The sequence below is a fragment of the Baudoinia panamericana genome, assembly GCF_000338955.1.
Source record: "Baudoinia panamericana UAMH 10762 unplaced genomic scaffold BAUCOscaffold_6, whole genome shotgun sequence".
Lineage (NCBI taxonomy): Eukaryota > Fungi > Ascomycota > Dothideomycetes > Mycosphaerellales > Teratosphaeriaceae > Baudoinia > Baudoinia panamericana.
In genome coordinates this window covers 1,310,655-1,322,176 of record NW_006911262.1, presented here as the reverse complement: position 1 = coordinate 1,322,176, position 11,522 = coordinate 1,310,655, and the positions used below count along the sequence as shown (strand labels likewise).

Below are 11,522 nucleotides of genomic sequence, written 5' to 3'. Positions count from 1 at the left end.
GGGCTGTGCGGAGTTCGCTTCGAGCTAGGCGTCCAATATCCGGTGACTCAGATGGAGGGTTAGAAGAACTGCTACTCACCGCTTACGCGACCTCGCTCTCGCTCTCGCATGCCAGCCGCTGAGTCAGGCAGTCACATTGTTATTGGAACGCCACGAATGGTGAGATCGATTTGGGCCCAGGCGTGACGGGACAGTACGGTTACTGTACGGACTTCGCAGGGGCGATGCTGACTGGTCGAATAAGCGACTTCAAACCAGAACGCGTCTGGCTAATCATGGTCAATCCCGCTGTCGTCGGCTTTCCAATGGGAGTCATAGTCAGCTAAGAAGTCCGTTGCATAGGCGAACCATTCAGCCAACATTCTCAACGCCGTGCGAATGCTTCGTGCTGAATCTACTGCCAAGCACCTACGTCGTCCCATCTTGATGACACGTACTAGCAACCCTGAGCAATGACTCCCGCCTACAGCACGGAGTCTGCTCTATGGCAAGATATGCTTTGAGCAAAGCGGGAACACATCGATTGCTCAGTGATGGCAGAGTTCAGAGCAAGCAGAGGCTCAGTGTGAACCCCTTTTGGTCAGCGTACGTGATCTGGAACACAGTCGAACGCTCTCGGCGCGGCTCAATTCTACCTGCATAGAAGTGATTGCCCCGCACCTTGGTATGTTTCCAAGAGCCATTCTGTAGGTCTACCAACAGCGGTAGGCAGCAAGCATGTCTCTAGATGGGCAGCCAGGTGAGCTACAAGGGAGAAACTTTCAGCATTGCCAGGCATGAAAGAAATCACTTTTACAAGTTGACGAAGGCGATCACACGGCTATATTTTCGTGGACGCCGACCTTATGATCTGTGCAACATCACCACCATGATAGACGTAACCCAACAGACCTACCAATGTCCACAAGCGGACCGTCAGACGTGAACATAAGATAAGCTGCTGACACAGCATGTGAGCGTTCTGACAACTATGTAAACTCTATACATGTAGGCTACAATATCTGCTTTGCCAAAGGTACAGCTTGTATGGCTTGGGGCACCCATGTGTAAACACCACTCGTTCATCTTGGCCACCGTAACTGCCAAGATGGGAAGCGCGGCCCGGTGACGTAGATGTGGGGAGTTCTGTACGATAGAAACGCAGGAACAGGGAAGACCTCACGTGTGACCAAGCTCAAGCTCGTCTTCAGTGTCGCGTGAGCTACCCTATACAACGTTGCTTCAAAACGGATGTGACTTTCTAGCTGGTAACCCTGTGCGCTCACGAAGACAAACCAGGCTCACTGTCAACATGGTCTTTGGCAAAACGCACGATCGTGGCAGTCTAGATGCCCAGGGTAGTGCACAGGACGGCGCCACCGGCACCGACAATGAAAAGCAACATGGCTTCATGGATAAGCTCAAGGACAAGTTCAAGGATTCGAATCTCCATGAGATGAAGGTTAGCGCGGTCCATCTGAAGCATCGAATCGGGAAGTTTGGGAACCTGGTCAACCGCAACCACAGACACGACGAGGAGCATGAGCAAATAACAGATGCCAAGCGAACCCGCATTGCCGAAGGACATCGCTTTCAGTCCTACGCACCCGAACGGGATGGTAACTGCGTGAAGTGGTACATTGATGGCCGTGACTACTTTCACGCAGTTTCCGTGGCACTTGAAAAGGCCAAGGAGACCATATATATTGCTGACTGGTGGCTAAGCCCGGAGCTATTCCTGCGGAGACCTCCGCACTATCAACAGAAGTGGCGTCTGGACTACACTCTCAAGCGTGCCGCCGAGCGAGGAGTAAAGATATACATCGTCGTTTATAAAGAAGTCGAGCAGGCAGTGACCTGCAACAGCGCTCATACTAAGCATGCACTTGAAGCTCTTTGTCCAGAGGGCACTCCAGGGCACCGCAACATTATCGTGATGCGGCACCCAGATCACAACGTCTTTGAAAACGCCAGTGACATGACATTCTACTGGGCACATCACGAGAAGTTCATCGTAATTGATTACGACCTTGCCTTCATTGGCGGTCTAGATCTCTGTTTCGGTCGCTGGGATACCAGACAACATCCCCAGGCCGATGCACATCCATCTGGTGTCGAGAGAGAGGTCTTTCCAGGTCAGGACTTCAACAATAATCGCATCATGGACTTTCAGAGTGTCGAAGACTGGAAGAGTAACGAGCTTTCGAAGGCGGAGTACGGCCGCATGCCATGGCACGATATCGCAATGGGCGTGATCGGTCCATGCGTGTACGATATTGCAGAGCACTTCATCCTGCGCTGGAACTTCTGCAAGCGCGACAAGTACAAGCGGGATGATCGCTATGACTGGCTCACATTGGAGGGAAGGACTGACGAAGACGAGGACTTGGTAGGGGTGCAGAGGCCGAAGCACCCTGTTGGTGACTACATACATCATCCCCTGTCTCCACTCGCGCAGAAAGCTGGCAATCCAAGGGCAATCCACTCGGTCTCGCATGAGCAAGACGGTACTGGTGAGGAAGAAGTATTCCATGATGCACATGAAGAGCTCGACGAGCATGGCTATACCCCCGAACAGCACGGATTCGGTCATGGTGCACAGAAGCGTCTCCATGAGTGGCAAAGACAGCATAGTCATTCACATCCAAGTGAAATCACGTCAGACACTGCTCAGAGCCGTCGAATTGATCCGCGAGACGAAAACGAGCAGACAACTACTGGAAGCAAGCAGGAAAACGACAAGATGACCGGTAACGCTCCGCAGAAGGAAGGTACGGTGAGTGCCTCTGGCGGTGTTGCGGAGAAGAAAGCCGCGTATGCTTCTGATGTCGCGGGCACTGGGCACATCCAAGGCGGTCATGGCACCCTGCATGCTCAGCTCGTGCGAAGCTCTGCAGACTGGTCCAGTGGTATCTTAACAGAGCAGAGCATTCAAAATGCCTATTGTCAAGTCATCCGCGACGCGCAGCACTACGTTTACATTGAGAATCAGTTCTTCATCACAGCAACGGGCGACCAACAAGCGCCCATCCACAATTTGATCGGCGCCGCCATCGTTGACGCGTGCATCAAGGCGCACTCGGAAGGTCGGAAGTTCAGAGTCATCCTGCTTATCCCGTGCATACCAGGATTCGCTGGTGACCTTCGGGATGACGCCGCGACGGGTACCAGAGCTATCATGGACTATCAGTACAAATCTATCAATCGCGGAGAGCACTCCATATATGGCCGCCTGAAAGCTGCGGGCATCGACCCAACTCAGTACATCTTCTGCTTCAATCTGCGCAGCTACGACCGCATCAACAAGACTCCAGCTCTCAAGGAGCAAGAAGAGAAGTCTGGCGTCAAGTATCAGGACCTGCAACGTGCGCATGCCGAAGAAGTCATGCCGACAGGTGTGCATGGCGCTGCAGGCGAAGGTACTGAAGAGCATCCTGCCGCACCCGATCGACCAGAACTAGCCAAAAAGCAGCAAAGCACGCAGCGAGCGTTCGAACAGAGACGTCAGGATGTAGGCCTTGCTAAGGAGGGCAAAGACGACACTGTGCAGTCCGAAGACTCTATTGCCAAAGATGCCATGCTTGGGGAGAAAAAGGTATCGGAGGAAAACTGGGCTGGCCGTAAGCCAGGCTTAGGCGGCACGGACGATAGAGAGAACGACCAATTGCGGGAGCAGGAGTTAGAGAACTTCATCTGCGAAGAGCTCTACATACACGCAAAGGTACCCTCATCCTGCTAACGTCTATTCTGCCTGAAGAAGGGACTAACAGATAATCGCAGTTGCTTATCGTAGATGACCGGATCGTCATCTGCGGGTCCAGCAATATCAACGACCGTTCTCAGCTTGGTTTCCACGACTCGGAGCTTAGCATCGTCATGGAAGATACCCTTCCATTGCCCTCGAAGATGAACGGGCGTGACTTCACCGCAGGTCACCATGCTGCAACCCTCCGTCGCATGTTGTGGCGTGAGCACCTAGGCCTACTGCCCGCGCAAACGCTTGATGCCGAAGATGATGTTAACGCTCAACCCCCGTCAGATGGTGACAATTACTGGTTCGCCAAAGATGAGCACGACCAGCTAGTCGAGGACCCGCTGTCAGATGAGTTATGGCAACGGTGGACTGAGCAGGCGACGATCAACACCAAAGTGTTTCGACATCTCTTCCATTGTGATCCGGACGACAATGTTAAGACCTTTGAGGAGTACGACCACTTCCTTGGTGTGAAAGGCAGCAGGAAATCGGGTCATCTCTACGATCTATATCAGCCGGTCGATCATGCTAGGAAAGAACTCGACTCAATCCGAGGCCACCTTGTCTGGATGGCGCTCGACTTCCTGTGCGATGCGGAGATGGCAGAGAAGGGATTGCAGGTCAACCAGATGACGGAGAGCGTATACACTTAAGCAAGCAGCGACCGTCCGTCACCGTGTACGACGAATCATTTCCGCGACTCAGTGCGCAAGTGCAGGCCTTCCTGCATACACTGCAGCACTGGGCACAACGCTGATGATGCACCGAAGCACGCCTTGGGAGACCCATATTCACCGCTCGCTGATTGACCTTCATGCACTACTTCACTTGCGAGCCGCCTCTGCCACTTTTGAGATCTTGGAGCTCAACGCTGGCATAACCACTACCTACCAACAGCACAGTCTCTCCGATCCATGTATGCATATGAGCGACATCACTAACATGCCGGCACCTTCAGCTTTCGAAGCACTTCCAGCGGAACTTTAGAAAGCGATTGCATCATACATACCGCGACCCACACATCTTGCATCGCTACTTCTGACAAGCAAGCAGTTGCGGGTCATCGCAACTCCCTGCCTGTACAGCCCTGTCATGCTACACCTCGGTTGCCTTTCAGGGGCGTCTGGCTTCTTTGATAAGCACAATGCCGGGCACAAGCATATAGAGGAGCTCTCGTACCGCCTTGCACCATCCAAGCGGCTAGGATCCGGCGGAACACTACAGCAAGCTCAACCACTGCTGCGGAAAGCGTTGACGGTCATTCCCTAGGACAGCCTAAGTCGGGTAGATGTTAATCCACCGATAAGCCTCGATGAGGAGGCGATCGTACTCCTTTGCACATGACAGAAGGCCGTTACCTGCTTAGAGAGCATCACCCGCAGGCGATATCAGTGATGATCTGCTCGCAACGGCCTCCACATCGCTGTCATCTTACAGTCCTTCACCATGTATCGCGATATTGACAGCACTAGCGGTCTTTAACTTCATGGAAGCTTGACTCGCAATTGCAAGGAGTTGCGAGGTCTGGTACTTCATAACGCCTGCGACACTCTGTTCCCCAAGCTGTGCGCGCTGCTTGTATCTTCACAGTCAGCGTCCACCTGTCAATTGTGGCTGGAGCATCTTCACCTTACTGCCTTCAGCCTTGAAGAGGCTGAGCTTACATGCCTGAAAACATTCCATACCTCTACCTTGCAACATCTGAGCTTTGTAGGATATACTGCATCTTTGGTTTTGTGTCGGCACATCACTTACGCGGTTCACTGTCCCAAGCTCACGAGCTTTAATTTGGTCGACTAGAGAGATTCGACTGAGCAGTTCATTGACGTCGAAGCTGTCTGCGGCTTTCTGACGACCTTCACCACTTCGAAGGAGGTGTTCATTGCGGGCTGGAGCGAGAGAAGCCTGGCATAGGCGTCTGGGATACTTGGCACCACGGAACATTGCTCATTGGAGACTCTTCACCTAGGCTTGTGTAGCCTTGACAGCACAGAGGCTGTGCGCCACCTTGTCCTCGAACTGGACGAGCATTAACATATCGCACGCAATTGCAGAAGATTGCAGCATGGAGCGATCGACTTCCCAAACTCGACGACCAGTGAAGCGAAAGATGGCCGCTTAGAAGTGCTTCTAGGCTATACGGTGAGTCTAGATCCCTTGCGCGCCCTCATCGGTCTCTTGGCCGTGAGCGTCGCCGTGTGCGCCCGGCTATTCTTCATGACAAAGAATGGTCTGGTTGAAGCGTACCGGTAATGCATGTGCTGATATGTTGTCAGTCATGCCCTGGTAATCTTGCCATGCTAGAGATCGTCCAGATACGTTGGATGCACCCCATCAGCGCTATCCTAGACAGCACGCAGAAGGCGCGACCAGCATCGACTTCCAGAAGTCGCGCGGGCGGCGCATCTCAGCCATAAACTCTGGGAAGATCATGAGCTGGCCGATCGTACCTGCGTTCTATAACTGGCAAGATCCAATCGATCGTCACTTGCGGCAGCTCTACTCATATCAAGCAGGTGAGTATTCGGATCGGCCGATAGCCCTCTGCGCATCGTGATCGAGGCCTAAGCTGCTTGTAATGGGCGATATCGGTGGCGGTGACGGACCATGAGCTCAAGATGAGGCTATCTTCTGCCGCGGCATGACGGTAGGCACCTCGAAGCCACAATGGTACGTGGTCGGTTGGAAGAGCGACCGCTTTGCAGGCGCTCGACCTGCGGCATTACCAGTACCTGCTTGCGATTCCCCCGTACCTTCGCCGTGGAGCTTCACGCTTCCTGTAAGAATGCTGGCCCAAGCTTCGAGTCAGAATGCATCTGGTGATGGCTTGGGTCTGACTGGGGTACATATGGCTTATGTGGTGCGTTAGACATGAGTAACACTTGTGAAATGCCGTGGGTTGATGACCGGAGATAGTAGCCTCTTCGAGTTCCACCCTGGTCACGTTGTCAGAATGCTCTCATGCGCGCCTTCCGTATTCGTCTGACGAAGCTGCACGCCAAGACTCCACTGTTGCCTAAAGCTGCAGCGAGCAAACGGAGCTAGCGTCAACGTTCACAGCTTTGGTAAAGTACCTCACATTCACAATTGCTTTCCCGCCTCCGCACTGCATGTCTTCTCTTCGCTACATCACGCGCGATGATCTACGACGCAAGGACAGCAATCTGCTAGGCTCACGTCGACAGCAGGGAAAAGCCGAGCTCAACAGCGAGACGCCATGGCGCCATCACCGCTAGAAGAACTTGCGCCCGAGCTGAAAGATATGATCGTGCTCTACATACCGCGTCCGACGGATCGCAAAGCACTATGTTTGGTAAGCAAGCAACTGCGCGAAACCGCCACAAAGCATCTGTACAAACACGTTGTACTGGATCTGGACCGGTTGTCCAAGGACTCAGGACTGTTCGACTGCACAAACCCAGGAATCAGGTATACCCGAAAACTCTCGTTTTATCAGAGTACGGAAGACGCCCTCCAGCTGGAGCTGGAAAGGAAACAGTGGCTACTGCGGAAAATGCTTGACGCCATACCAGAAGATCGTTTAGAGCATCTTTCTCTGAACGGAGCTGTCACCTGCAACACGCAGACGTTCGCGCGGCTATCAAGGAAGCAACGTGAAATACGTTCGCTCAAACTTGGCCTTGTCGACAGAAGCTTGGCTAGCGATCAAAACCATCCTATTTCGTGGCTTGCAAAGCTTGAGTGTCTTAGAACTTCGAGTGGCATGCAAGTTGATGAGGCCGGACTTCTTCACGGCGCTCGTGCAGCATTGTCCCAACTTACGAGGTCCTGATGTCAGCCTTCTGACCAGCGGCTCATATTGGCAGGACACACCTTCTGAAGACGGGCCGTTGGTTAGGAAGCTATTTGCGCATCCCGTCGAGGATACCGACAAAGAGCTGAGAAGTTATGCTTTCAACGTGCTGGAACTCTACAACATCACTTTGACTTACGCCAAGCGTACCTGGCTCAGAGTACTCGACCTAAGCAAACTGCACACCATAAGCCTATGCTGGTGCGTTGACTCTGAACTCATTTTGGAGGAAATGCAACCACTGTTAGAACGCGGAAGCATGTCTCTGCGTAGCTTGCGGCTTAACGGCCGCGATCTCGACATGCAGTGCATTACCCGTCTCTTGAGGAGCTTCTCGACGCTCCGATCTCCCCATATTTCAGGCTCCGCCAAGGCAGACACTTTGACTCTTGACCCTGCAGGACTTCTGTGTCACTCTGCAACGCTGCGCAGTCTCTATATTGGCGTTCGTTTCGAAGGCCTTGGGCAGCGTTTGAGCCTAGGTATCGATGAGGTTAAAAGTCTTGTGCGCTATTCGAAAAACTTGCGACAATTGGCACTGCCATTGCCCTCAATATCGATAGAGGACGCCTGCTCAGGCCGGTTACAGGGTGCCCATGATTACTTGGTACGTTACCTTCACGATCAGCTGATGCTCTCTGCAGCGGACGGTCCAAACCCGCTTTTAGTCTCCCGCAGGGTGACACTGCCCGTTCCCGTATCATGCACTGACTTCATCCAGGCATACATACGTAAGCTACCCGAGCTCGAAGTATTTCGTGTCCTGAGTTGGCCTTGCGTAGAAGTTGATCACGAAGCGTCCGACCACATTGCCCTGCAGCGTTACATCCACAGCATTGACGAATACGCCAACCATCTGGTTGCAGTTCTTGTAGCTGAGAGCCATTGAAAGCTCAGCTTCCTCGTCTTTGGAGACTCACTATGCAGGGATGACGGTCCATGCGACGAATCTGGCGAGTTCCCAGAGTTGATCATTGAGCCGCGGTGCTACACCTTCGGTCGCAGGACGGACTGCTTCGGTAGGACGAGCCCAGCCGCTTTGCCGCTGTGCCGCCATTCTGCGCGATACATTGTACCGGAGTTCAACTTCTTCTCCAAGTTTGACGACGGTATTGACTCGGGCCTGGGAACACTTCAGCGAAGCAAATGCGATGATCCTTTGGCTCAACAGGTGCAGACTGGGCGAAGCCGTTCTCAGGGATCACGTAGGGCTTGTCCAAGTCAGCTTTGCGGTTCATCATTGCCTCCAGCGTAGCGATGTGATCACCTCACATATAGGTGTTACTTCCATTGAGAAAATCTTGTGGTCGTAATTCGGTTTCCATCTTCATTCGCTACGTGAAACGAGATCGCCTCAACCTCGGTTCTACAGTAAGAGTACTGTAGCTTTGGCTCGCGCGCCAATCATATCACTCCATCTCCGACACCACTGTCGCATGCTCACTGCTACCGCCGTATCCTGTTTCCCCATGCATCACTGGTCTCTTGTGAATCCTACATCGCCGCCATGGAGAAGATCAAAGAACCCGCCCACCACACCAAGGTCATCGTGAAGCTGCCACCGAAATGGATGAATATGTACAACGAATTCATCACGAAGAATGCCGGCGCAGTCGGGCAGGTCGAAGGTGCATTGCGATCACTCACATACATCCTGCCCGGTATGCCCGTCTCTTTACAATCCATACTCGTTTTCCTACTAATGCTAGGCAGGCCGCTTCAGAGAGTCCGAAATCGCCTCCGAATCACTTAACTCCGGCGTGCAACTCCTCTCCCTCTACCACGACTCCCTTCTATCGCGCGCCTTGGCGCAATCGCTCCAGCACCGGAAACAACATCAGAGTCCACACAACAGATACACGCGCTACTACTGCCAGAAGAGCCCGACCTACCGGCGAACGGCCGTCACGCTACAAGTGATCCAATACACCGAGCTTCTACTCGAAATGATGGCGAAGCGCAAAGGCGAGAAGACGCGCTGGCGCGTCATAGTCATGCTGGAAGCGATCAAGGCCATGTGCAGATTGATCCTCATGCGTCTAACCAACTCCCGGCCCCTCCTCAGTCCGCCATTACCTGAACGCGAAGCAGTGGAAGAACCCCAGCAGCCCGCCCACGACGAGCCCACCATCATACCCAGCCCGCCGTCCGAACGCTCAGAAGCCGGCAGCGAGCAATGGACCATGCCACGTACCTCCCTCACCCTTCCACCCCTGCCAACCTCCGACGACATATCCACCTACCTCCTGTCTAAAGTACTGACAGCCGACGACATTAAGCCGCCGAAACAGCTCCTCCACCGCACTTCAGGGCTAGGAAGCACCGCCGAGATCCTCTTCATACTGCGACCCGTGATTTACGCAGCGGCAATGTCATATTACTGCCAACAGCCCTCCGGCCGGCGGAAAGCGGACTGGCGACCCTGGCTCCTCGGCATCAGCCTGGAATACGCCGCACACCAGCTAGCGAAACACGACATGGAGACACGGCGACCAGGCGGCGCGAGAGGGCTGACACAGCTCGAGCGCGAAGAGCTGAAGAAACGCGGGTGGGCGATGGGATGGTGGGCCATGCGAGGAGCGTTCTACGAGAACGTCACGAAAGGTTGGATCCAGGGTTTCGCGAATGGGCTGAAGAATAAGCCGTTGCTGGATGTGGTTGGCAATATTGTGGAGGACTATGACTTCCTTTGGGATCGGTATTACTTTCCAACAGCGACGTTGTAATGATGAAGATGAAGGATCGAAGCAGTCATTCTTGTGGCTGACTACTTCGCATAAAGTCCACACCGGCCTGCATGATTCTTTTCATGAGTTCGACTTCATCCGCCGTCCGCGGCACATACAGCATGATATAGCCGTACGACAGCGGACCGACGCCAGACAAGCGATGTCTCTCGCCATGTCCATTCGCAATGACCTCTTTGGCATCCGCAAACGATAGACTCACATGAGCGGAGTAATCGCTCTCATGAATATGCGCGATCTCGCCGTTCCGTGTCGCGCCCAGCGGTGCGGACAACGAAGACTTCAAAAACAAAGCGTTCCCCCGCCGTTCCAGCCCCGACACACGGACTTCGATATGCTCGCTGTTCCGCTCGCAAAGGTCCGCCCAGGCGGCCCTATAGCCATCCACGACATGCGGTGCCCTCCACTCGCCAGCCTTGAACTCCCTCTGCGGCGCCACGAAATCCATCGCTCGCCCTTTCCGTCCCCGCCGCCGAGGCACGGGCTCCTTGAAGTAAGACTTCATCAGGCCCGCTCGCCGGGACTCGGAAGCCTGCTTCCAGCCCTTGACGTACCGCTCAGGCCGGTCGTAGCACTCCACACTTTTCGTGTCGAGCGTGCTGACGTAGTGTAGGAAGCCTTGGATCATGTATCCACGGAAGTCGTTGGGGAGTCCCCCAGGTCCTAGTGACAGCCAGTAGTGGTACCGCGACTTTATGTCGAGGTAGAAGTAGTAGCCAAGCGGGAAGGCGAGTATTGATGCTGCTTTCGTCCAGATGGAGGTTGATGTCCATTGCTGGATTAGGATAGCGTAGGTGTCATGCAATTGCGTTGTCAATGGCGAAGTCATCGTGTTGAATCTCAACTATACACAGACGTTGTCGACGTTCGATGTATTTCCGGTTCCCGGTCGTCGTTGCTACGAGCGAAAGCTTCGGGTTGCCAACGATATCTAGGTAAAGTACTGCGCAACAGCACAAAACTCGGGATCAAAGCCTGTCTTCTCAACTGTACACCAGCAAACCAGAATGTCCAAGAAAGCTGGGTCGACGAACACCCCTCTAAATGCTGCTCCCCGTATCGGAAACGCACGGCCAGTGGGCGCGCAAATGCTATGGCTTGAAGAAACGTTCTCTGGACCACCCTCTCCAGTGCTGAAGGATGGGTAGATGACCCTTAATCGCAATATAATCGTCGCCAAAGTAGAACGCTGTCGCTCCAAGTCAACGCATCTCGATGAAGTACTTTG

The 11,522-nt window shown here is 53.7% G+C and overlaps 5 protein-coding genes across 5 annotated transcripts; 2 read left to right on the top strand and 3 right to left on the bottom strand.

Moving 5' to 3' along the window:
- The first annotated feature begins 1,108 nt into the window (after positions 1-1,108).
- BAUCODRAFT_489830 (uncharacterized protein) lies at positions 1,109-4,606 on the top strand. The gene is made up of 2 exons (XM_007678492.1): positions 1,109-3,700; positions 3,760-4,606. Exons 1-2 carry the CDS (start codon positions 1,292-1,294, stop codon positions 4,384-4,386), a joined length of 3,036 nt encoding a protein of 1,011 aa, XP_007676682.1. The 5' UTR covers positions 1,109-1,291; the 3' UTR covers positions 4,387-4,606.
- Positions 4,607-5,021: 415 nt separating this feature from the next.
- On the bottom strand, positions 5,022-5,831 carry BAUCODRAFT_489934 (uncharacterized protein). The gene has a single exon (XM_007678491.1). The coding sequence runs from the start codon at positions 5,675-5,677 to the stop codon at positions 5,324-5,326; it is 354 nt and encodes a 117-aa protein (XP_007676681.1). The 5' UTR covers positions 5,678-5,831; the 3' UTR covers positions 5,022-5,323.
- Positions 5,832-8,309: 2,478 nt separating this feature from the next.
- BAUCODRAFT_34179 (uncharacterized protein) lies at positions 8,310-8,815 on the bottom strand. The gene has a single exon (XM_007677987.1). It carries the CDS (start codon positions 8,783-8,785, stop codon positions 8,630-8,632), a length of 156 nt encoding a protein of 51 aa, XP_007676177.1. The 5' UTR covers positions 8,786-8,815; the 3' UTR covers positions 8,310-8,629.
- A 148-nt stretch (positions 8,816-8,963) lies between these two features.
- BAUCODRAFT_489867 (uncharacterized protein) lies at positions 8,964-10,286 on the top strand. The gene is made up of 2 exons (XM_007678490.1): positions 8,964-9,208; positions 9,261-10,286. Exons 1-2 carry the CDS (start codon positions 9,055-9,057, stop codon positions 10,271-10,273), a joined length of 1,167 nt encoding a protein of 388 aa, XP_007676680.1. The 5' UTR covers positions 8,964-9,054; the 3' UTR covers positions 10,274-10,286.
- Positions 10,244-11,286, bottom strand: BAUCODRAFT_489853 (uncharacterized protein). Its single transcript, XM_007678489.1, has one exon. The coding sequence runs from the start codon at positions 11,121-11,123 to the stop codon at positions 10,299-10,301; it is 825 nt and encodes a 274-aa protein (XP_007676679.1). The 5' UTR covers positions 11,124-11,286; the 3' UTR covers positions 10,244-10,298.
- Positions 11,287-11,522: the final 236 nt, after the last annotated feature.

Excerpts from the sequence above, each read along its gene's own strand:
- BAUCODRAFT_489830 (XM_007678492.1), top strand. The coding sequence starts at position 1,292 with ATGGTCTTTGGCAAAACGCACGATCGTGGCAGTCTAGATGCCCAGGGT. Across the intron at positions 3,701-3,759 it reads AGCTCTACATACACGCAAAG|TTGCTTATCGTAGATGACCG; the intron begins GTACCCTCATCC and ends AGATAATCGCAG.
- BAUCODRAFT_489934 (XM_007678491.1), bottom strand. The coding sequence starts at position 5,677 with ATGTTCCGTGGTGCCAAGTATCCCAGACGCCTATGCCAGGCTTCTCTC.
- BAUCODRAFT_34179 (XM_007677987.1), bottom strand. The coding sequence starts at position 8,785 with ATGAACCGCAAAGCTGACTTGGACAAGCCCTACGTGATCCCTGAGAAC.
- BAUCODRAFT_489867 (XM_007678490.1), top strand. The coding sequence starts at position 9,055 with ATGGAGAAGATCAAAGAACCCGCCCACCACACCAAGGTCATCGTGAAG. Across the intron at positions 9,209-9,260 it reads ACTCACATACATCCTGCCCG|GCCGCTTCAGAGAGTCCGAA; the intron begins GTATGCCCGTCT and ends AATGCTAGGCAG.
- BAUCODRAFT_489853 (XM_007678489.1), bottom strand. The coding sequence starts at position 11,123 with ATGACTTCGCCATTGACAACGCAATTGCATGACACCTACGCTATCCTA.